This window comes from Tamandua tetradactyla, chromosome 16 (assembly GCF_023851605.1).
Source record: "Tamandua tetradactyla isolate mTamTet1 chromosome 16, mTamTet1.pri, whole genome shotgun sequence".
In the NCBI taxonomy this organism is placed as follows: domain Eukaryota; kingdom Metazoa; phylum Chordata; class Mammalia; order Pilosa; family Myrmecophagidae; genus Tamandua; species Tamandua tetradactyla.
Window position 1 is genome coordinate 47,147,494 of NC_135342.1, and position 26,236 is coordinate 47,173,729.

Below are 26,236 nucleotides of genomic sequence, written 5' to 3' on the forward strand. Positions count from 1 at the left end.
TTATAAGGTAAAAGAGTAAAGGAGTGTTCTCTGTATAGTGAAGTTATCAAGTCCTTTACTTTCTACCTCCACTTTGAAGAGTAAATGTTAACCCAAGTGAAACTGAGCTATTAAGTAAATGATTTAAAAAATGAAGATCTTCTGAAAACTAAAAAGTACCATATAAAGGCAAAATAATTATTATTTTGTTAATAGAAAAAAATGCTATGTTATTATTTGCATTAAAAATAACCATAAGTCCTAGAATGGTCTTTATATTCTTTATGTATATTTAGAGCCAGAATTTTACATTGCTGTTGTCAAGGAGAACAATCTGATGGTCTCAAGCAGAAAGCCTCCCCTAGGCTTTTAGATGTCCTTTTCATGTGCCTAAAGGATACTACACATTCTCAGATATCCTTTTATTTGATTCCTTTTGATTTAAAAAAATAACTACCAAATAATCTCTTTATAATTTTTAGTGGGAGGGGTTTTCACTGAAAATCATATAACGAATACTACACTTCTAAAAATAATGGCAATCAGTAGTTAAACCCTATAGCTTTCTTAGCATAGTAGCAAAATAACATTCATTTATTAATTCACTAAATTTTTATTGAGTGACTTTTTTGTCCTAATTACTGTTAAAGGGACTGAGAATGTTAACAGTAAAAAGATAAAGTTCTTGCCCTCATGGCCCTTAGTCTCTGAAGGATACGCACATTTTTTCACTTATCTTTGTAATGAAGTCTATTAAATTTTAGTTAACTTTTCTAGCTATTCATTATTTTCACTGCAAATAAACCTTCTATCATAATTTTTACATAATATTAAGACTTAAAAACATTTTTAAAAGCAGCATTTGTTGCAATAAAAACGTAAGATAATCTGACTTCTCAAGAGTGTTTTACATTTCTGATTTCTTGGATCTCGTACTCTACTGTGGCATCTCTAAAGCTAAATAATTGCAACATGTTGTACAAGCATACCTTGGAGATGTTGCGAGTTCAGTTTCAGACCATCACAAATACTGCAATAAAGCAAGTCACATCAATTTTTTGGTTTCCCGGTTCATGTGAAAGTTATGTTTCCACTATATTGTAGTCTGTTAAGTGTGCAATAGCATTACAACTTAAAAAATAATGTACATACCTTAATTAAAATGTGACACAGAGGCATGAAATGAGTTTATGCTGTTGGAAAAATGGTACCAATAGACTTGCTCAATGCAGGGTTGCCACAAACCTTCAATTTCTTAAAAAAAAAAAAGTACAATATCTGCAGAGCACAGTTAAAGCAAAGGATATATAAAGTAACATGGAAAAAGATACAAGAACAACCAGCTCTGCCAGGCAGGATAAAACATATAGAGAAAGATAGAAAGACAGCGAGGAAAAAATAGAGCTGACATTTGAATAGTGAAAGAGAGAAGAATATGTGGGCAGTTGAACATGAGAGGAAAAAAATATTCAAGGCATTTTATTGAACAGTATAGAGAGAGTTAAAAGCTGGTGCAAATATAAGACATATTCATAAAACAGTAAGCAGTCTGGTATTCCCAAGGATGTGGGAGAATGAATGGATTAATAATAATTGGATGGGAAAGGTGAGTTAGGTCCAGGCTCTGATTGGACTGGTATTTGTGCAGTAGTCTCTTGGAATGAGCTGATGGCTGGAAATTAACTACAAGCATTAAGCCTTGTTTTGTTAACAGTTGTAGAGGTAAGCAGCATAATATGACAGAAACAATTTTTATTTTTATTGCCAGATATTGCTTCTTAATCTGGTTCTGCCACTTACTAGCTGTATGACCTTGAGGAAAATAATCTTTCTGAATCTTGATTTCCTATCTGCAAAATAAGAATACTACTTTTAGTATTGTTGTGAGGATTACAAGAGAAGAGATAAGAAAAAGCATTCTTGAAATGAAGAGAACTGGAAGCCACAAGCACAAATTATGAATTATGCAAAGCACAGAGAAAGTCTGATAAGTTTATGAAACAAGAGAAAAAGTAAAATATTCTATAGGAAATAGTTCTAGAAATATGGGTAATCCCTTCAGGTATCACTTTCCAGGAATACCACGGTCTTTGAGCACATATAAGGAATGGATCTTCATTTCAGGAGCCAATCTAAGGACACTCCTTTCATAAAGAACCTTAACTGTGATCACTATGGTTCACCTTCAGTTATCATTAAAGACCAAAATAATTTTTTAGTATATAATTAGGATCACCTTACTTGAATCAAAACTCATTTGTAATATTTTGAATAGTTTTACATAAGTGAAAATTGTAAAGCTCTCTCTTTGTCTTTGTATTTTAGAGAATGCAGCTTCATGAGGGGAGACCTAAACAAAAAAGGCATCGTTGCAGAAACCCCAATAAACTTGATGTTAATAGTCTCACTGGAGATGAACGTGTTCAGCTGATTAACAGAAGAAATGCCAGAAAGGTTTATATATAATTCTTATTAGTTTTTTTTATATGGTTCAATATTTAAGAAATCGCTCAAACATTTTTTCATTATGCCATATTTTCTAGCAAAACTGAACCCAAGCAAATTTGTGGGCAAAAACAAGGACTATATTTTCAGACGTCTAATTTCAAATCACTCATTTTTAGCCAAGCTATTGAAACAAGAAAGTTACTTAACATATCTGTGCCTAAGCAGTGCCATTGCATATGTCAATGATTCTCAGCCAGGGGCAGTTTTGCCCCCCAGAGGACACTTGGCAATATCTGAAGACATTTTTGGCTGTCACACAACAGATGCTACTGAGATCTAGTGGATAGAGGCCAGGATGCTGCTAAACATCCTACCAGGCACATTACCAGTTCAGTATGTCAATGCCAAAGTTGAAAAACCCTGATCTAAGGAGACATTGTTCAAACCATAGCCATCATAGATTTGTATATTTATCACTGCAGTTTTCCATCAGAGGCAATAAAGTGTCTCGCTCTATCAGAATATGCATGTGACATATTTTTCTGATAGATGAAAATAAATTGTTCATAAAGGTACCTTATTGACAGTTTTACTTTGCTAAAGTTGATGAAATGAAATATACCAGAAACAGATTGGCTTTTACAATGGGGATTTATTAATTTACAAGTTTATACATCAAGAGGATGGCTCCCAGCAATCCTCAAGGCATGTGGCAATGTCTGCTGGCATTTTCTTTCTCTCCTGTGTTTCCTTTCTTCTCTGTCTTCTCTCTCTTAGCTTCTGTGTCCTTTCTTTGTCTTCTGTCTCTCTTAGCTTCTGTCTGCTTCTCTCTCAGCTTCTATTATGAAAGACTCCAGTAAGAAGATTAAGACCCAACTGGGGCAGGCCTCAACTGAAATAACCTAACCAAGAGTTCCTACCCACAATAGTCTCACAGCCACATGGCATGGATTAGCTTTAAGAACATGACCTTTTGGGATGCATACACCTTTAGATCATCATATAGACAAATGGCATCCCTATGCTTATCTTCTTGTCTTATTGATTAATGAATGGTAAGAATTAAGGTTTTTCCAAAGCCTATTTCTGACCTAAATATGGCTCAATATTTGTTTCCTCAAATTTTCTGTTTTGTATTTGAATTGGTACAGTTCTCTTTTACCTCATAGAGTATATTAGAGAAGACTTGTGGTAGCCTTTTGTAAACTTATAGCTTTGACCCACTGATGTTTATTCTGTTAAACAAGCAGCAAAATAGGTAAGAAAGAGAAAAAGGGCAAATTTCTCACTGTATTCTATCACTCACAAACTAAGTTAATTACCTTAAAAAGGTCATGTTAATTCCTTAGTTTTGCTATGCTCTCTGTTGAATACCCTACTGCCAGAATAAAAATACCTAACAGCTTTGGAATAAGCCAGAAAAAAGCATTAGATTTGGAAAACTGTTTAAAACTAACAGTTGTTTTGATACTGTTTTGTTACTAATTTATTAAAATTAATAAAATTTTGTAGAAGTAGCTTATTCAGCTTCTTTTAGTACTTTAAACTAATGTCGTAGATGTTTTGGATAAAGAACAAGATGTTTTGGATAATCCAAATGTTTGTATAAAGAACATTTTTAGTAGTATCTTACTTAATTTTGTCCTTACATTGTCTAAATCTTTGTACTTCATCTAAACCAAAAAGTAGCAGAACTAAATATTTTGAATAAATTTGTCTTAGTTTGAGGAAATGAATTAAATTTGGATATTTCATGTATTAGGTTTAATAGTAAATTCTAAATTTTATTTTTAATTGTGGCATACTTATGAGGAAGTAATTTATTTCTCTTAATTTGAAGAGTTTTTTTAATTGTTCTGAGTCACTAGGATACAGACTTAAGGACTGATGAATTGCTGAAGAAAAAGAATCCATTTGCTAAATCCTCATAAACCATCCAGAGGCCCCAATTTAAATTGTGAAGGGAAAAATAAAGGCGAAGAGAGCAGAAATTACAGAGACTAAGTAAAAACTATAAGGAATACTAGATAAGAATACTTTGCTGGCCATATTAAAGCTTGTATAAGTCCTGTCAGGATATAGTATGTATTCATTCAAAGGGGTGCAGAAGAAATTAGACTCCACAGAGACATTAAATTGGCAGGTTCAAATCACTTGTCCACAGGTAATATTCTTAATTTAAATTCCAAAATATTCACAAAATAATATGTACCCTTTTGTTTGTTTTCAAATTTGCTTATGATTGGTTAATTATATCACTTTTCACATTCAATGTGATGTATATTTTCATACTTTTTATTTGCCAGTGTATATAATAGACCATGGATTTTTTTTAAGGAGTTGTATTCACATACCATACAATCCATCCAACCTGTACAATTAGTGGCTCTCAGTATAATCACAGTCATGCTTTCATCACCACAATCAATTTTAGAAGATTTCCATTGCTTCAAAAAGGAAAACCTGATATCCCTAATACTTCCCCTGTTGATACTTGGCATTCGTGTGGTACCCTTCCCTTATTGTAATTGATGAAAGAATATTATAATATTACTGTAAACTATAGTCCATAGTTGGCATTAGGTTTATTTTTTACCACATACCACCATATTATTAACAGCTTTTAGTAGTGACATATTCTGGCACATAGAACATTCTTATATTTTGTACTATATTTGTACTATTTAACCACCTTCACCGTTCACAACGGGGTTCACTGTGTTATGCAGTCCCGTGTTTCATCATCTGGCTTTCTTTCTAGTGACATACATGAGCCTAAACTTCCCTTTTCAACCAAAATCACATGCACAATTCAGTGCTGTTAATTACATTTAATGTGCTCCCATCATGTCTATATATTTCCAAACATTTACAATCAACTTTATTAAAAATTCTGTACAAAATAAGCATCAGCACCCCATTATCTACCCTCATTCTGTCTTCTGATAGAATATTTTAGATATACACTCCATAAGTTGACTCGTTATATTTAATTCAATTAGTGAGATCATGCAATATTTGTCCTTTTGTGTCTGGCTTATTTCACCCAACATAATTTCTTCAAGGTTCATCCATGTTTTTGCATGCCTCAGGGCCTCATTTCTTCTTACAGCTGAATAATATCCCATCATATGTATATACTACATTTTTTCATCCATTCGTCAGTTGATGGACACTTGGGTTCTTCCCCTCTTTTGTCAGGTGTGAATAATGCCATTGTCAGTGTGCAAATGTCTGTTCATAGCCCTACTTTCAACTCCTCTCCAGCACTTGTCATTTTCTGTTTTGTTGATAATGGCCATTCTGGTGGGTGTGAGATGATATCTCATTGTGGTTTTGATTTGCATTTCTCTAATGGCCAGGGACATTGAGCATCTCTTCATGTGCCTCTTGGCCATCCGTATTTCTTCTTCTGGTAGGTGTCTGTTTAAGTCTTTTTCCCATTTTGTAATTGGCTTGGTTGTCTTTTTGTTGTTGAGTTGAACAATCTCTTTATAAATTCTGGATACTAGACCTTTATCTGATATGTCGTTTCCAAATATTGTCTCCCATTGTGTAGGCTGTCTTTCTACTTTCTTGATGAAGTTCTTTGATGCACAGAAGTGTTTAATTTTGAGGAGCTCCCATTTATTTATTTCCTTTTTCAGTGTTCTTGCTTTAGGTTTAAGGTCCATAAAACCACCTCCAGTTGTAAGATCCATAAGATATCTCCCAACATTTTCCTCTAACTGTTTTATGGTCTTAGACCTAATGTTTAGATCTTTGGTCCATTTTGAGTTAACTTTTGTATAGGGTGTGAGAGATGGGTCTTCTTTCATTCTTTTGCATATGGATATCCAGTTCTCTAGGCACCATTTATTGAAGAGACTGCTCTGTCCCAGGTGAGTTGGCTTGACTGCCTTATCAAAGATCAAATGTCCATAGATGAGAGGGTCTATATCTGAGCACTCTATTCGATTCCATTGGTCGATATATCTATCTTTATGCCAATACCATGCTGTTTTGACCACTGTGGCTTCATAATATGCCTTAAAGTCAGGCAGCGCGAGACCTCCAGCTTCGTTTTTTTTCCTCAAGATGTTTTTAGCAATTCGGGGCACCCTGCCCTTCCAGATAAATTTGCTTATTGGTTTTTCTATTTCTGAAAAATAAGTTGTTGGGATTTTGATTGGTATTGCATTGAATCTGTAAATCAATTTAGGTAGGATTGACATCTTAACTATATTTAGTCTTCCAATCCATGAACACGGTATGCCCTTCCATCTATTTAGGTCTTCTGTGATTTCTTTTAACAGTTTTTTGTAGTTTTCTTTATATAGGTTTTTTGTCTCTTTGGTTAGATTTATTCCAGGGATTTTATTCTTTTAGTTGCGATTGTAAATGGGATTCGTTTCTTGATTTCCGCCGCAGCTTGTTCATTACTAGTGTATAGAAATGCTACAGATTTTTGAATGTTGATTTTGTAGCCTGCTACTTTGCTGTACTCATTTATTAGCTCTAGTAATTTTGTTGTGAATTTTTCTGGGTTTTCTACATATAGTATCATATCGTCTGCAAACAGTGATAGTTTTACTTCTTCCTTTCCAATTTTGATGCCTTGTATTTCTTTTTCTTGCCTAATTGCTCTGGCTAGAACTTCCAACACAATGTTGAATAATAGTGGTGATAGTGGACATCCTTGTCTTGTTCCTGATCTTAGGGGGAAAGTTTTCAATTTTTCCCCATTGAGGATGATATTAGCTGTGGGTTTTTCATATATTCCCTCTATCATTTTAAGGAAGTTCCCTTGTATTCCTATCCTTTGAAGTGTTTTCAACAGGAAAGGATGTTGAATCTTGTCAAATGCCTTCTCTGCATCAATTGAGATGATCATGTGATTTTTCTGCTTTGATTTGTTGATATGGTGTATTACATTAATTGATTTTCTTATGTTGAACCATCCTTGCATACCTGGGATGAATCCTACTTGGTCATGATGTATAATTCTTTTAATGTGTTGTTGTATACGATTTGCTAGAATTTTATTGAGAATTTTTGCATCTGTATTCATTAGAGAGATTTGTCTGTAGTTTTCTTTTTTTGTAATATCTTTGCCTGGTTTTGGTATGAGGGTGATGTTGGCTTCATAGAATGAATTAGGTAGTTTTCCCTCCACTTCGATTATGTTGAACAGTTTGAGGAGAGTAGGTACTAATTCTTTCTGGAATGTTTGATAGAATTCACATGTGAAGCCGTCTGGTCCTGGACTTTTCTTTTTAGGGAGCTTTTGAATAACTAATTCAATCTCTTTACTTGTGATTGGTTTGTTGAGGTCGTCTATTTCTTCTTGAGTCAAAGTTGGTTGTTCATGTCTTTCCAGGAACCTGTCCATTTCTTCTAAATTGTTGTATTTATTAGCGTAAAGTTGTTCATAGTATCCTGTTATTACCTCCTTTATTTCTGTGAGGTCAGTAGTTATGTCTCCTCTTTCATTTCTAATCTTATTTATTTGCATCCTCTCTCTTCTTCTTTTTGTCAATCTTGCTAAGGGCCCATCAATCTTGTTGATTTTCTCATAGAACCAACTTCTGGTCTTATTGATTTTCTCTATTGTTTTCATGTTTTCAATTTCATTTATTTCTGCTCTAATCTTTGTTATTTGTTTCCTTTTGCTTGCTTTGGAATTAGTTTGCTGTTCTTTCTCCAGTTCTTCCAAGTGGACAGTTAATTCCTGCATTTTTGCCTTTTCTTCTTTTCTGATATAGGCATTTAGGGCAATAAATTTCCCTCTTAGCACTGCCTTTGCTGCGTCCCATAAGTTTTGATATGTTGTGTCTTCATTTTCATTTGCCTCTAGGTATTTACTAATTTCTCTTGCAATTTCTTCTTTGACCCACTTGTTGTTTAAGAGTGTGTTGTTGAGCCTCCACGCATTTATGAATTTTCTGGCACTCCGCCTATTATTGATTTCCAACTTCATTCCTTTATGATCCGAGAAAGTGTTGTGTATGATTTCAATCTTTTTAAATTTGTTAAGACTTGCTTTGTGACCCAGCATATGGTCTATCTTTGAGAATGATCCATGAGCACTTGAAAAAAAGGTGTATCCTGCTGTTGTGGGATGTAATGTCCTATAAATGTCTGTTAAGTCAAGCTCATTTATAGTAATATTCAGGTTCTCTATTTCTTTATTTATCCTCTGTCTAGATGTTCTGTCCATTGATGAGAGTGGGGAATTGAAGTCTCCAACTATTATGGTAGATGTGTCTATTTCCCTTTTCAGTGTTTGCAGTGTATTCCTCACGTATTTTGGGGCATTCTGGTTCGGTGCGTAAATATTTATGATTGTTATGTCTTTTTGCTTAATTGTTCCTTTTAATAGTATATAGTGTCCTTCTTTGTCTCTTTTAACTGTTTTACATTTGAAGTCTAACTTGTTGGATATTAGTATAGCCACTCCTGCTCTTTTCTGGTTGTTATTTGCATGAAATATCTTTTCCCAACCTTTCACTTTCAACCTATATTTATCTTTGGGTCTAAGATGTGTTTCCTGTAGACAGCATATAGAAGGATCCTGTTTTTTAATCCATTCTGCCAGTCTATGTCTTTTAATTGGGGAATTCAGTCCATTGACATTTAGAGTTATTACTGTTTGGATAATATTTTCCTCTACCATTTTGCCTTTTGTATTATATATATCATATCTGACTTTCCTTCTTTCTACACTTTTCTCCATGTCTCTCTCTTCTGTCTTTTTGTATCTGACTCTAGTGCTTCCTTTAGTATTTCTTGCAGAGCTGGTCTCTTGGTCACAAATTCTCTTAGTGACTTTTTGTCTGAGAATGTTTTAATTTCTCCCTCATTTTTGAAGGACAATTTTGCTGGATATAGGAGTCTTGGCTGGCAGTTTTTCTCTTTTAGTAACTTAAATATATCATCCCATTGTCTTCTAGCTTCCATGGTTTCTGCTGAGAAATCTATACATAGTCTTATTGGGTTTCCCTTGTATGTGACGGATTGTTTTTCTCTCGCTGCTTTCAAGATCCTCTCTTTCTCTTTGACCTCTGACATTCTAACTAGTAAGTGTCTTGGGGAATGCCTATTTGTGTCTAATCTCTTTGGGGTGCGCTGCACTTCTTGGATCTGTAATTTTAGGTCTTTCATAAGAGTTGGGAAATTTTCAGTGATAATTTCTTCCATTAGTTTTTCTCCTCCTTTTCCCTTCTCTTCTCCTTCTGGGATACCCACTACACGTATATTTGTACGGTTCACATTGTCCTTGAGTTCCCTGATACCTTGTTCAAATTTTTCCATTCTTTTCCGGATAGTTTCTGTTTCTTTTTGGAATTCAGATGTTTCATCCTCCAAATCACTAATTCTATCTTCTGTTTCTTTAAATCTGTCGTTGTAGGTATCCATTGTTTTTTCCATCTTTTCTAATTTATCCTTCACTTCCATAAGTTCTGTGATTTGTTTTTTCAGTTTTTCTATTTCTTCTTTATGTTCAGCCCATGTCTTCTTCATGTCCTCCCTCAATTTATCGATTTCGTTTTTGAAGAGGTTTTCCATTTCTGTTCGTATATTCAGCATTAGTTGTTTCAGCTCCTGTATCTCATTTGAACTATTGGTTTCTTCGTTTGACTGGGCCATATGTTCAATTTTCTGAGCGTGATCCGTTATCTTCTGCTGGCGTCTGGGCATTTAGTCAGATTTCCCTTGGTGTTCGACCTCACAGGTTGAAAGATTTTTCTGTGCAATCTCTGGGTTCTGTTTTTCTTATCCTGCCCAGTAGGTGGCGCTCGTGGCACACGTTTGTTTACGGGTTCCACCAGTGAAAGTTGCTGTGGGTCCTTTAACTCTGGAAAATTCTCGCCGTAGGGGAGGTTCGGCAGCCGAAGCGTCTTGGAAGAATGCCAGCCGGCCTGGGGTTCCGAATGCGGGGAGGGTCGCCGGCCGCCGCAGCACGGGAGACCGTCCGGCCGAATTAGCTAGTCGGCCCGGGGCACCAAGCGTGGCGGGAGGGCGCCAGCTGTCGCAGCCCGGGAGAGTGCACTATTCCCAGCCGACGGGGGAGTTACGTGTTTGGAAGGGATCCCCCGGTCACTGTTCTCCGCAGTCTGGGGATTTCCGACCCAACTATCTCAGTTGTTCCGGGGGGCCTCGTGTGGTGGGGGCACCAGCCGCCGTGGTCTAAGGGGACCGCCTATCCAATTCTACCAGCTGGCCTGGGAAGGTGGAAGGGAGGGACTCCGGTCGCTTTCCGTCCCACCCAGGAAAGCCCGTGCCCCTTGGTGATCTCACCGGAGCTGGTTCTCCCAGATAGTCAGCCGTTCCAGGATGGGGTACGCCGTCCCTTTAATCTCCCTCGTGGCTCCGGGAGCTGCTCTGTATTATCTCCACTCCCCCAGTAGCTGTTCTGGAGGAAGAAAGGTGAGGGCGGCAAGGCTGTAGAGGCTGGTGGTGGAGGAGCCGGTGAAGACAGGGGAAGAGGGCACCGTGGTGGTTGGAGAGCAGCCGGAGCAGGAGGGGGAGGAGAGTGGAGAAGGAGGGCGGGCCGGCGGAGAAAGAGAGGGGAGAAGGAGGGCGGGCGGGTCGGCTGCTGCGGGGCGTGGGCGCCGCGCGGCGGGCCGGCGGAGAAAGAGAGGGGAGAAGGAGGGCGGGCGGGTCGGCTGCTGCGGGGCGTGGGCGCCGCGCGGCGGGCCGGCGGAGAAAGAGAGGGGAGAAGGAGGGCGGGCGGGTCGGCTGCTGCGGGGCGTGGGCACCGCGCGGCGGGCCGGCAGAGAAAGCTGTACAGTGTTTCTGTTTCATCACATCCTCTCCAAAATTTTTGTGGTTTTCTGTTCATTTAATAGTGGTCATTCTAGTAGGTGTGAAATGATATCTCATTGGGTTTTGATTTGCATTTCCCTAATAGCTAGTGATGCTGAACATCTTTCATGTGCTTTTTAGCCATCTAAATTTCCTCTTTGGGAACATATCTATTCAAGTCTTTTGCCCATTTTTAAATTGGTTTGTCTTTTTATAGTTGAAGTGTAGAATTTATTTATATATTCTGGATATTAAATCTTTATTGATTATGTGGTTTCCAAATATTTTGTCCCGTTGAGAAGGCAGCCTTTTCACTTTCTTGACAAAGTTCTTTGAAGCATAAAAGTATTCAGTTTGAGGAGGTCCCATTTATCTCTTTTTTCTTTCGTTGCTTGTGGATATAAGGTCTAAGAAACCACCACCTACCACAAAATCTTGAAGATGTTTCCCTGCATTTTCTTTTAGGAGCTTTATGAACCTTGAAGTTTTTATGATCCATTTTTGTATAGGGTGTGTGAAAGGAGACCTCTTTCATTCTTTTGGATATATATATCCAGTTCTCCCAGTACTATTTGTTGAAGAGATTTTTCCATCCCAACTGAGTGGACTTGGCAGCCTTGTCAAAAATCAACTGACCATAAATGTATGGGTCTAATTCTGAACTCTCGATTAGGTTCCATTGGTCAATATGCCTATCTTTAAACCAGTACCATGGTGTTTTAACCACTGTAGGGTTGTAAAATCCTTTTAAGTAAGAAAGTGTAAGCCCTCCAACTTTGCTTTTTCTTTTTCTTTTTTTAACCTCATTTCTATTTTTATTTTTACAGAAAGATTTATAATTTTTAAAATACATTTCTTGCTCATTAATCACAGTTCATCTTATAACTAACTTATATGCAGAGATGGTCTTTTCCTGTATTTCATTTTATTTCAGTTTAGCAAAACTAAGCATTTTATTTCCAGTATAAAAATTTACATATGAAAGTCAAAAACAATAATTTCAGTAAAAATGGAAATCAGTCACCATATCTTTTGTTGAGCTCTTCAAGAGAATTATCCTTCCATCCTGACTTCTGTGTGATTGAATAATACATGTGCAATCTTTCTTTCAGGTCCTGACATAAACATTACTACCAAATAAAACCTTTTTAGTTCAGGAAGACTTTGTAAGATTTCAAAAATGAGTGATGGTTTTTCTTTTTCAATATAAAATTCATGCAGAATTTTACTAATTTGATTGAATCCATCTAGATCTAGATTTTTCTGAAATGACTTAGAATACAAGGATGACTCAATTTGCTTTAAATTCTGATACAACATTTCTGGAGAACTTTTCAGTTGTTTGAAATCAGATTCAAGCTGAAATGAGTTTGCAAGAACTGGAGAAGAGCAATTGTGATAAATTGAAGTGTTTTTTCTACTTCTATGGAAATCTTCTCGTTGAAAGACTGACTAACATCCAGTTTCAAATTGCCTTGAGGTGGCAGGGCTGAGTTATTACTGATTTCTTCTATTTTCAATACTTTTGCTCTTGGAATATCATTTGTGGGCAACAGGTCATCTTGGCTTGAATTCTTCTTACTTGTGGTGCCTGTGGTTGCTATTACATTTGGTAGATTAATAGGATTGCTCTCTGAAAGAGCAGCAGTAGGGATATCTGGCACATCAGTAGTCTGTATCAAGTGACCAGTTGCTTCAATAACTTTCTTCAGTAGTTTAGCTGATCCAAAATGAGGTGGTTTGTCAATAGGTTTTACCCCATTCTGCCTTTGTGTAGAATCAAGAAAGACATCATCCGAGTAGCATTTCTCAATTAATTCCTTTTTAATTTTGGAAAGTTCAGTTACTGCTTGCTTATTTCCAGGTTCCAGAAGTAAAACAGTTTCAAAATCTTGTTTGGCTTAATTTAGCTTTCCCAAAAATGTTCTTGCAGTTCCTCTTCTGGAAAATACTTTAGAATATGACCCATCTAATAAAATTACTTGTGTGCAGTCTTTTTCAGGCATGTCATATTTCTGGATAGAAGGGCATTAGTGCCATCTGCAGCCATCCCTTGAATATAGCATTCAATTGCTCTTCCATATTTCCCCTCTTTGAAAAATGCTGTCCCCAGATCTTTCTCTGAAATGACCTGCTGCTTATGCTGTTGTTCTTCAGTTTGTTTTTTCTCTCCTTCATTTGACTTAATCATTGTATCAGCTTCCTTTAGATATGCATTTTCTTTGGATACTAAAGCCTGATTTATTTTCCTCAGTTCATTTGTTCCTTCAAAGTTACTTGACTCCAGTTCTGTTACTTTTTCATAATCTCTTTTGGCATCCTCTAATTTTTATAAAGCAAATTGAGCAGCTCCATGTCTGATATAAGCCTTTGCATAACTCCTATTCAAGGCAATTGCTAAATTACAATCAGACTCAGTAACAGCAATTTTTTTTAATCTAAAGTGTGCAGATGCTCTGTTTGTTGGCAACACACGGTTGTATGGATAGCATCTATGCCTTTGGTGTAACATTTAATTGCTTCATCATATTTTCCTTTTTCAAAGTATTTATTGCCCTTTTCTTTTAGAGCAAGAGCCTTTTGTGTATCTACGTGAACTCCATCTTCTGACTCTCATTCTTGAGACATAGAATCATGGATACTATCATCTTTATCAAATTTATCATTATTGTCAACATCAAGTTTTTCCCATGCCTCAGAATCATAAGATTTTTATCCTGTTTTTTGGTTTGTTTGTTTTCCTCTTTGGTTTGTTTAGACGACTCTTTAGCTTTACTTTTCTTTTTCCTAAAATTCCTTTTCAAATTGGAGGTAAATTCTTTTCAGGCACACCATGCTGTCTTCTTGGTTCCATATCCTTTTGTTTAATGTCTTTTCCCCAGTTTTTTAAATCCTTCATAAAGCCTTGTTTCACTTGTAATTGTGATTCAAATGATTTATTTGTTGAAGTCATTATGGTCTGCAGAGTTTGAGCAACCCATATCTCACCAGGCCGTTACCAGCATATCATCTCCTCAGACCCGCAGTGACTTACACCAGTCCTGCCTTCCTGTTCTCTCCATTTTTCTTTTTCAAGATTATTTTAGGTATTCTGTTTGCCCTTTCTGTTCAAGTTTGCTAGTTGCCAGCATACGATATACCAGAAACAGAATGGCTTTTAAAAAGGGGAAATTATTAAGTTGCAAGTTTATACTTTTAAGACCGTGAAGATGTCCAAATTATAGCAAGTCTATAAAAATGTCCAAATTCAGGCACCAACAAGAAGTTACCTTCACTCAAGAAAGGCTGCTAAGTTCAGAGTTTCTCTCTCAGCTGGAAGAGCACATGGAGAAGTCTGCTAGCTTTCTCTCCCGGCTTCTTGTTTCATTAAGCTCCCCCGGGGGCATTTTCCTTCATCTCCAAAGGTCTCTGGCTGCATGGGCTCATGGCTCTCAAGCGTTTTCCAAAAATAGTTCCCTCTTAATGGGCTCCAGTAAGCAACGCCATCTTGAATGGGGTGGAGACACACCTCCCTGGATAATCAAAAAGCTCCTACCCATCAGTATTGAATGTGGATTAAAGATCATGACGATTTCTCTGGGGTACACCACAGATTCAAACCAGCACACCTTCCAAATAAATTTGATAATTGGCTTTTCCGTTTCTTCAACGTAGGCTGTTGGGATTTTGATTGGGATTCCATTGAGCCTGTGAATCAGTGTGGGTAGAACTGATATCTTAATGATATTTAGTCTTTCAATCCATGAACACGGAATATCCTTCCATTTATTTAGATCTTCTTTGATTTCTTTTAGCAATGTTTTGTACTTTTCTGTATACATGATTAGCTGTCTGTTTTTCATATATTCCCCTTAAATATTGAGGAAATATCTTCTATTCCTATCTTTTGAAGTGTTTTCATAAGAAAGGATGCTGGATTTTGTCAAATGCCTTTTCTGTGTCAATCGAGATGATCAGATTTTTTTTTCCCTTCAGTTTGTTCGTTTCCCCTTCATTATTATATTAATTGATTTTCTTTTGTTAAACTATCCTTGATTAAAACCCATCTGACACATGCATGGGTGGTTCAGTGATAGAATGCTCACCTTCCTTGCAGGAGATCTGGGTTCAATTCCCAGACCATGCACCCAAAAAGATTTTTTTTGATCATGGTGTATAATTCTTTTAATGTGCAAGTAATCAGCTCTAATCTTTGTTATTTCTTTCTGCTTGCTTTGAGATTAGTTTCCTGTTTGTCTAGTTTTTCTAGCTGTGCAGTTAGGTCATTGATTTTAGCTCTTTCTTCTCTTTTAATGTAGGTCTTTTAGGTCTTTGATATATTGTGTTCTCATTTTCATTCTTCTCAAGATATTTACTGATTTATCTTGCACATTAAAAAAAGATTTTATTTGCAAGTATTTTGTTGAGGATTTTTGCATCTATATTCATTAGAGGGATTGATTTGTAGTTTTCTTTTTTTTTTTTTTAATCTGTCTTTGATATTAGGGTGATGTTGGCTTCATTGAATGAGTTCGATAGTGTTTTCTTCTCTTCATTTTTTTTTTTGGTAGAGTTTGAGCATGATTGATATTAATTCTTCTTGGAATGATTGGTAGAATTTACCTGTGAAGATATGGGTCCTGAGCTTTTCTTTGTTGGAAAATTTTTGGTGACTGCTTCTATCTCTTTACTTGTGATTCATTTGTTGAGATCTTCTATTTCTTCTAGAGTCAATGTAGGTGGCTTACATTGTCCATTTCATCTAAGTTGTCTAATTTGTTGGCATGCAGTTGTTCATAGTATCCACTTATAATCTTTTTTATTTCTGTGGGGTAGGTAGTAATGTGCCCCCTCTCTTTTCTGATTGTATTTATTTGCATCGTCTCTCTTTTTTGTCTGCCTAGCTAAGGGTTTGTCACTTTTATTGATCTTCTCAAATAACTTACTTTTGGTTTTGTTGATTCTCTCTGGTTTTTTTTATTCTCAATTTCATTTATTTCAGCTTTAATCTTTGTTATTTCTTTCTGCTTGCTTTGAGATTAGTTTCCTGTTTGTCTAGTTTTTCTAGCTGTGCAGTTAGGTCATTGATTTTAGCTCTTTCTTCTCTTTTAATGTAGGTCTTTAAGGTCTTCGATATATTGTATTCTCATTTTCATTTTTCTCAAGATATTTACTGATTTATCTTGCATTTTTTCTTTGATCCACTGTTTGTTTAAGAGTTTGTTGTTTTACCTCCATATACTTGTGAATTTTCTATTTCTCCACCTGTTATTGATTTCCATCTTCATTTCGTTATGGTCAGAGAAAGTGCTTTATATAATTTCAGTCTTTTTGAGTTTGTTTTTGTGGCCCAACATGTAGTCTATCCTAGAGAATGATCCATGATTACTTGAGAAGAATTTATATCCTGCTCTTTTGGGGTAAAATGTTCTGTATATCTCTATTAGGTCTAGTTCATTTATCGTGTTATTGAAGTTCTCTGATTCTTTATTGATCTTCTCTTTAGATGTTCTGTCTGTTGATGAGATTGGTATATTAAGGTCTCCCACTATTATTGATTTAGAGATATCTTATACTCCATTCAGTTTTTCCAGTGTTTGCCTCATGTGTTTTGGGGTACCTTTGTTAAACTCATAAATATTTGTGGCTAACACATGTTGTTATTTCTTCTTAGTGAATTGCTCCTTTTATTAAGATACAGTGTCCTTCTTCATGCCTTAAACAGTTTTGCATTCAAAGTCTATTCTTTCCAATATTAATATAACTACTCTGCTCTTGTTTGGTTGCTGTTTGCATGGAATATCTTTTTCTTGCATTTTAATTTCAGGCTATTTGTATCCTTGGATCTAAGGTGAGTCTTGCAGACAGTGTAGAGGAGGAGTATATTTTTTATCCATTCTGCTAATCTGTATCTTTCTGGGGAGCTTAATCCATTAACATTCAGGGTTACTACTATAAAGGCAATATTTACTTAAGCCAATTTCTCCTTTGGCTTTTTATGTCATACCTTATTTTTGTCTCTCTTTTTACCCTTTTAAGTATTCTTAGTGATAGTTTTCATTTCTGCAGTTTGCTCCAAACCTCTCCCTCCTGTCTTTTCTTTTCAGCCTGCAAAACTCCCTTTAGTATTTCTTGTAGGACAGTTCTCTTGTAAACAGACTCTCAGCTTCTGTTTATCTCTGACTATTATAAACTCTCTCTTGTTGTGAAGGACAGTTTTTCTGGATAAAGAATTCTTGGCTGGCAGCTTTTCTCTTTCAGTATCTTAAATATAAGGTACCACTGCAATATCTTAAATGTATCATACCACTGCCTTTTTGCTTCCACAGTTTCTAATGAGAAATAGGTACTTAGTCCTATTAAGCTTATCTTATATGTGATGAATTGCTTTTTTCCTTGCTGCTTTCAGAATTCTCTCTTTACTTTTGGCAGTTGAAACTCTGCTTAGTATGTGTCTTAGAGTAGATCTATACACATTTATTATGTTTGGACTTCATTGCATTTCTTGGATATGTACATTTTATGGCTATTTTCAGCCATTATTTCCCAAATATTCTTTCTGCCTCTTTTCCCTTCTCTTCTCCTTCTGAGATACCCATAATGCATGTGTTTGTGTGCTTTGTGCTGTCATTCAATTCTCTGAGATCCTGATCAAATTTTTCATTCTTTTCTCTATTTGTTCTTTTGTCTATTCTGTTTTGGATGTCTTGTCTTCTAGGGTGCTGATCCTTTCTTCTGCCTGTTCAAATCTGCTGTTTCAAGCCTCTACTGTATTTTTAATTACATCTGTTTTGGCTTTCATTCCCAAAAGTTCTGACATCTTTCTTTGCATGCTTTCAAATTCTTCTTTATACTCACCCAGTATCTTCTTAATATCCTTCATCTCTTTAGCCATATTTTCCTTTATCTCCTTGAATTGTTTTAAGTGATTTGTCCTAAACATCTTTGATTAATTGTTCAAAATTCTGTATTTTGTCCAACTTTTAAATTTGTTCCTTTGATTGGGCTCTATCTTCCTATTTCTTAGTATGGCTTTTAATTTTTGCTAATATCTGACCCTCGATACCTGGGCAAAGGTAAAGAGATAATTCTGTCTAGGAGAGATTATTCTGAAGGTTTATTTCTCTCTCTTGTCTAGGATTTTCTTGTTGATTGGGTTTCTGTTAAGTCTTTTCCTTGATACTTGGTTTGTCAGTATTTCCTAGCCAAAATAGGCCAGGGACCCACACTGGGGGCACAGGCCAGTTCCAAAGGGCCCTGGGGAGAGGGTCAGGAAAGATGCAAAAAATCCTTTGTTTCCAACTCCCCAACGATGTATACTTTACTGGCTTGCCCAGAAAATGGTGATCTTTGGCAGCCTATTCCTCACAGCCCTAAGAAGACAAGGTATTTTTAGCCCTCAAGTGGTTCTGCCTGTGACACCAGTGGAAAACAGTGGTGCAGCTGCAACTATCTGGGACTAGCTAAAGCAGTGCGATCCCACTGTCTATAAATTCACCAGCCAATAGATGGAATAGTACTGGATCATGTTCCCTTCTGTTCTTGGGGAGGAGGGCTTCAATGCCCCTCCCAGTCTGTAGCAGCCCACCAGATTGGAACCAGGCTAACCTGAAGCTGCTTACCTCAAGGGTGAGGATGTGCGCCAGGAATTCCTTACCATTTTTCACGCAATTTCTCAGTCTCTTCAACCTACTCTTTTCTGGATACTGTACAGTACTCTTCTGGTTTCCAGACCCCAAGAACAGTTATTTTGGATAATTTCTGCCTATTTCAACTATTTTTGGAAGAGGAGTGAGCCTTTCAACACCCTATTCCACCATCTTCCCAGAAGTCTCGCCAAGAACTTTATTTTTGAGACTTGGCTTTGAATCCAGACACTTAGCAACTTTCAGCCCTTATCAGCTGACTTCAGGCATATAAATTCTTTAGGCTCAGTTCCTTCATATGCAAAATAGAAATATTACTATCTGAAATGAGAACTAAATGAAATTATATAAAGTCCTCAGCACAATACTTTGAATATAATAACAAAAATGACTTATATTTATTATGTTCCAAGCACTATGCTAGGGCACTTTATTTCATTTTCTCTTCGTAAAACGCTGTCAGGGAAGTATTGTTGCTATCCCTATTTTATAGATCAGGAAACTGGGACCCAAAGAAATTTATAATTTGCTCAGGTTTGCATAGCAGGTAGGTCTGACTATAAAGGGTATACTCTTACCTAAATTATACTACCTATTCAATAAAGTCCACAGTAAATTGTAGTTATTCATTTTATTGAAAAGGAATAAAATAATTCATTTTATTGTTCTGGTTGCTCTATTTAAAACATTTAAAATTTCTATTATAGAAATTTTACCATAGAAACGTACTATTAAATATGTAAAGTCCTTATGGGTCATGGTGGTCCTTTTTAATATAATCATAAAGATAGTTGAAGGTGGTTCAGAAAACATGTATTATTGTTTGTTTTTTTTAAACTCTGTAGAACACAGAATAAAAGCAAGATATATCATTTCCATGCTCACTAGTATTTTTGTTGTCTAACAATCTATTTTTCACTTACAGGTTGGAGGCGCATTTGCTCCACCTTTGAAAGATTTATGTAGATTCCTAAAAGAAAATTCAGAGTATGGAGTAGCTCCTGAATGGGGAGATGTTGTTAAGCAATCTGTGAGTATTTCACAAATTGTAACTCAGTCATCGTTTTTAAAATTAAATGCCATTTAATTATATCTTAGTTGGGATTTAAGTTAAAAACTAATAAAATATTTCATACACTATGTGCCATTGTTTTTTTGTTTATTTGTTTGTTTTTCTGCATATGCAGGCAGTGGGAATCGAACCAGGGTCTCCAGCATGGCAGGCGAGAGCTCTACCTGCTGAGCCACTGTGGCCTGCCCTGTGCCATTGTTTTTTTAGTTCACAATTTTTATCTTGCCAGAAAATGTTGCAAATTTCTCAGATGTTTATTGAGTTAAAATCAGAATACACACACACACTGATTTGGTTTTATTTTTACCTCTTAGATACTATTTGAACAATACCCCAGAGAATAATCAGATATAAATGGACCATGAAATATGTGTAAGAATACTCATCATGGTATGGTAGGAAAAAATTGGGAATAAACTAATGGTTCATATGTATATAGGAAAACTGCAATCATTCTAAAAATTACATCTTACATCTAATGACATGGAAGAAAAAAGTTCTCAATGTATTAAATTGGATAGTAGTTATGGTCTTGCAATAGTAAAGCCTAACCATGTAGTAAGTACTGAGTAAATAAACCTTATTATTTCTATTAAATATGTCTGAATCTTAAAGACAGGGTAGAATTGTGTTCAGTATGATTCTATTTCTTGTTTTATTTTAGAAAAAGAAGTGGGAATAATTATATAATGTAAATATATATGCACAAGGAAGAAATGGAAGAACACAACCTGAAATTAACAGTGGTTAGCTCTATATGGTTAGGTTATGGATGTTTATTTTCTTTGTATTTTTGTTGTTGTTGTCCATGTTTTCTGCAAGAGCCCTAATCCTTTCATAATAAAATAAGTTGATCAATTCAAAACAAAGATAAAAGTTAGTCCCATGAGAGTCTTTTCTTAAACCACTGTCTAGAGATACACTGCCACAAATGGTAGCGACTGTGCACCTGAAATTATTGAGTACTTGAAGTTTGGCTAGCCTTAAGTGAAATGTGTCATAAGTGTCAATACTTACTGGATTTATATTTCAAAGACTTAGTTTTAAAAAGAATATAAAATATTTTATTAATAATGTTTATGTTGATTACATGTTGAAATGATAATATTTTGGTTGTATTGGGTTAAGCAGACTATGTTACTAAAATTATTCTCACTATTTTTTACGTTTTTTAATTATGCCACTTTCAAAAATTGCTTGCATTATATTTATACTGGACAATTCTGCTCTAGAGATTCTAAACTTCTGAAACTTCTAAGAGTTTTTGACCCCCCAGAAAATCATGGGAGAATTGCCAGAAAATAGCATAGATAATTCTCCGTTGTCCTGGACTTGATGCTTTCCAGTCTGCAAATGCTACTGCTATTTTGTGCCAAGGGATGTTTTCTCTCTGTTGATTATCTTGTTCAGCTTAACCCTGCCTTGGTGCTACCTACCTTATTCCCATTGTGATAGTCAAAAGATTCACAATCAGAATCTCAGTTTAGCCGTAACCTTTTCCTAACCTGCCCCTCCTTTCCTCATTGCTGTTCCATGTTAAAAGGAAGCCACTGCTTCAATCTTTCAGAGCAAGTAGTGATGTAAAAAATATTAGGGTTATGTATTTCATTCATGAAAAAAATGTCTCTGTACCTGTTGTTTTCTAGAACTAGTCTACAGACTAATGGCTCTTCAGTCTTTCTACTCTCTTGTTCTACTATGAAATGAAAAATAGCAGCTTCAAACCTCTACTTAAGAGTACAGATTTTTTATTTTTTTTGAATGGGCGGACACCGGGAATCAAACCCAGGTTTCTGGCATGACAGGCAAGAACTCTGCCTGCTAAGCCACCGTGGCCTGCCCTCAAGCCTCTTCTTATGATAAATGAAATTAGATTTTCTCCTTCATAATTAACTATTTTCTATCATTGTAGGATAAATTTATGGAATAATTACCTATTTTTAATAGGTTGTTTGTATGACAAGATATTGCTTTTATTTTCCTGTAGCTATTATTAATAAACATATATTTATTTCAGGGATTTCTTCCAGAAAGTATGTATGAACGTATTCTCACTGGCCCTGTTGTGAGAGAGGAAGTAAGTAGGCGGGGAAGGCGGCCTAAAAGTGGAATTGTAAAGGCAGCAGCTGCAACAGCATCCTCAACCACAACTAGTATTTCAGTCAATCCTTTGTTAGCCAATGGATTACTTCCAGGTGTGGATCTTACAACGCTTCAGGCCTTACAACAAAACCTACAAAACTTGCAGTCAATGCAAGTAACTGCAGGACTGATGGGAGTGCCTGCCAGTCAGTCTTCTGGAGGAGAAGCTAAAAATATGGCTGCTGTGTTCCCTATGCTGCTTTCAGGAATGGCTGGATTGCCAAATCTGTTGGGCATGGGAGGACTCCTGACAAAGCCTACAGAATCTGGAACAGAAGAAAAAAAGGGAAATGACTCTAAGGAGCTAGAAGGAAAGAAAGAAAGGACAGAGAGCCAAAATTCAGAAAATTGTGGAGAAAACTCTGTGTCGGGCTCTCCTTCTACATCCTCTACTGCTACATTAAATTCAGCTGCAGCTGCCAACCCATTAGCTCTTAACCCTCTGTTACTATCTAATATACTTTATCCAGGGATGCTTCTCACTCCAGGCCTTAATCTTCATATTCCAACTTTGCCCCAGTCCAATACTTTTGATGTACAAAAAAACAAGAACAGTGACTTAGGCTCATCTAAGTCTGTAGAAATAAAGGAAGAAGTTTCCAGAGTTAGAGATCAGGAAGACAGAGGGGGAACTGAACCAAGTCCTCTCAATGAAAACAGCACAGATGAGGGTTCAGAGAAAGCCGATGCTTCATCTGGATCTGATAGTACATCATCATCATCTGAGGATTCAGATTCTAGTAATGAAGACTGATTCCAAGACTTTGCACTTGTGAACTAATTTTTGGATTTTTTTCCTTTAATTATTAATTGTAAATTCCCCAGTGTTGAGTGCATCAATAACTTACTGACCGAACATTTCAGTTATTTGTTTAGAAGTGCAAACTGCTTTCAGAGACATTTTGCATGTAATATTTCTTAAGAGTCATAAGTTTCTGAACTCATATGTACTATCAGATACATAAAGGTGTAAAATTACAACAAAAGGCATTATAATTTTGTTGGGGGTTAATTTTATGAAAATTATGCTCAATAAGAGTTGTATATTTAATATATTTGCAGTGAACACAGAATACTTTATGCATATTACTGATTTAATTTGAATATAGTTTTACAGCCTCCTTGACACCTATAATTTACAGATCAAAACTCAGCAATAATTTGGGCAGCTAATGAATGTCATGAAAGCTGTAGAATCTACATCACCATCCATTGCTTTAATTACATGAAAATGCTCTAGTGTTGTGATACACTGCTGATGTCTCCAATTCAGGTACAAGTGTGTTTTAAAGAAGAAATAAGTTTCCCAATCAGCCAATTTAACTGGCTACCTGTTACCTCAGCTGAGTTAGTTTAGGAAGTTTACATTCGTTTCTAATTCTATACTTGTTTTCAGGGGTTTTTTAAATACATCCTATATAATCATGTTAATCTGGCAAGAAATATGACTTGCTTTTTGCTGAGCTTAACTCATCAGTGAAAGCAAGTAAAAAATAATCCAGTGTCACATAACTTTGGCACTCTATAGACATACTTAGTTTTAACTTTTCAAAGTTTGACTTCCTATTAGAAGTAATCATGTCACAGATGAGTAATGTCTGTCTCCAGGGCTCAGATAAGGCAAACTCATAAATGCCATTGAAAAGAACTTTCAACACAGCATACTTCATGTAAAAGAAATTGTCTGTTTGCTTTATTTGTATAGATTCCTATTTGTGTTTTATGTCATGGAAATCTTCCAAAATTAACAGAAAATAGTGGTGAAGTAATATGCAGATAGTCTAAATTCATTTTGAGTTTCTAGGTGTACGCAAACTAAATGTTGCCCAGAATCAGTGTTGGGTTGTCAGTTTATATAAAATATGCTGAGTTGCCCACTTTGAAAATGCACTTTGAATAGTCTCAAAAAGATATACAAGTTGTACCTGTAAACCACACAAAAGAAGCCCCAGGCTTCTGTTCAATTCCTTAGAACTCTTTACCGTGTAAAATTTGCCTAATACTTGATTTGTAATACAATTTCTCCTGCCTAAGCTGCTATAAAAGAGGTTCAGGTTCACCTTCATATACATTTAAAACAATTAGAACCAAATTGGACTTTAAAATACTACTTACAGTCTAAGGGGAGATAAATGTTAGCATTTTTCTGGTACTCAACTAAGTTAGTGATAAAGGTTATGAGGGGATAAATTTAGGGGAAAAATAATACTCTAATTCTCTCCCACTGAAAAAGAAGTTTCTCATATATTACGATAGAACTGTGTTGTTTTGTCATGAATTAAGCAATCGTATTGGGTTTTACCAAGACTTTTACCAGTAAATTATGTTTCTGTATGTAAAATAACTAACCCCATTAGAGCAACAGTGTTATGTATTTACAAAATTATATAAGTTTCATTAGGATTGTATTGATTTTTGTATTTCCCCAAAATAGTACTTTGAATTGATGGTCCTTTATGCAATGTCTTAGCAATAGTAATTATAATGCCCATCCAGGAGAAGTGGGTAGTAATTCTTAATCATGAAAATGATATATTACGTATTTAGTATCTTCCCTTTGCAGTATTGCACTTTTGTTTAACTAGAATACACCTACAAAATAGCCAAAGTTTTTCAAACACAGTTAACTTAGTTTGCTGGTAAAGTATTTCAACACCATCCATTTTTCCCTTCCCTCCCTCTAGTTTTACCCACATGATCTTTATTCTTTTCTTTCCACAAATAAAAAATTTAAAAAAGGAAAAAAAACCCTAAATCTTGTCACTAAAATCTAATTTATATCAAATTTATGAGATAAAGTATTTTCCTATATTGTCAAGTGAATTTGATTAACATCCTAATGCTTCTCTTTCTATGTAATAAGGCAATTACAGTTTTCAAAGCATTAAAGCTAATATTAAAAATATTCTTGGGTTTCAAGACACTTTCATTTAGTATTGATTGGGGAAAAGTCCAGCTGATAGCTAAAAAAAGAAAACATGCAAATATGGTTGTAGTAAGGATTATAAAGAAAAATTCAATAGAATTACATAATACTAAAGTTGCAGTTGAAAGAATATCCAAGTATGTGTCGGTAGTTAATAAAAAAGAATTATAGCTGTTATTGCCTTGTATTTATAGCCCTTGTTTCAGGTTTCATGATCTAAGTCTTAGTCCAATGTTTTCTTTTGGACATTTGCAATATTTACCAGTTGTGTTCTGTGTAGTCTGAATTTGCTTTCTGTAGTTGAGCAAACGTCTTAAAAAGTCATTTGTAATTTATTAAATTACTTTCTATGATGTTCTATAGAGCAAATGGAAGTTTAATTATTTTTTATTAAACATATTCTTTGACTACCTATGATGTCAGCCTCTGTACATGACAATATTTCATTTCATAAATAGTATTGATTTTTCATTTTGATTTAATTTTACTGTTATCCCATAATGATGGTTGTGAAAAAAAAAAAAAGACGAAGAAAAGAAAAGCTTTTTTCCCTGGACCTTTAAAAAAAATCCAGAAAGTTTCAGAGATACATGTAACCTCTTAAACATCCATTTTGGAACTCAGTAATGCTTTTTTTCCCTTGGACTTAGGAGTATATCCTAACTCTGCCATTTTTGGCAGTGTTTTTTGATAACTCCTTTTATTTTTTTCCTCAGAGTAAAGAAATACAGATTTTAATAGAAGTTATAGATCATGTATAAAGAAAAACTTAGAAGCACTATGTATAAGATCCTACAATATGTAAACCTTTTTTAAAAATTATTTTTCTTCTAATTACTAAAGTAAAACAGTAGAGTCTCATCATACATTCATTTAATGTGTATATATTCAACTATAACAGTTAGAAATGTTTTTATCTTTTTCATACAATATGACACAAACACAAGCCAATTACTTCTAATTTTTGTCAAGAGGAACAGTTATCTATTCAAGAGCTGGAGGAAGAATCAGCTATGTTGGATGTTTTTGAAAGACAGTACACTGTATAAAACAATGTGAACCATATAAGGGAAAGAGTGATTTTTTTACTAAACCTATATTTGCCTTATGCAATAAATTTAGACTTTAATCTCTACAAAAGCACAATCCTAGCACAAAAGCTATTTAAAAACTCAGGAAAGCACAACGAAACACACTTGAGAAATAAATATACAATTATATATGTTTATTAGATTTTCATGTATAATCAGTATCGTG

The 26,236-nt window shown here is 35.4% G+C and overlaps 1 protein-coding gene and 1 pseudogene across 10 annotated transcripts in view; one reads left to right on the forward strand and one right to left on the reverse strand.

Moving 5' to 3' along the window:
- The window catches only part of CHD9 (chromodomain helicase DNA binding protein 9), a 298,663-nt gene extending 273,274 nt beyond the window's left edge, over positions 1 to 25,389 (forward strand). For all 10 annotated transcript variants that reach the window (XM_077132437.1, XM_077132435.1, XM_077132440.1 and 7 more), the window contains 3 exons: positions 2,305 to 2,433; positions 19,765 to 19,869; positions 21,929 to 25,389. In XM_077132437.1, the coding sequence (XP_076988552.1) occupies positions 2,305 to 2,433; positions 19,765 to 19,869; positions 21,929 to 22,807 (1,113 nt within the window). In that variant the 3' untranslated portion in view covers positions 22,808 to 25,389. The remainder of the gene's footprint in view (positions 1 to 2,304; positions 2,434 to 19,764; positions 19,870 to 21,928) is intronic.
- LOC143659976 (RNA polymerase II-associated protein 3 pseudogene) lies at positions 12,231 to 14,167 on the reverse strand (annotated as a pseudogene).
- Positions 25,390 to 26,236: the final 847 nt, after the last annotated feature.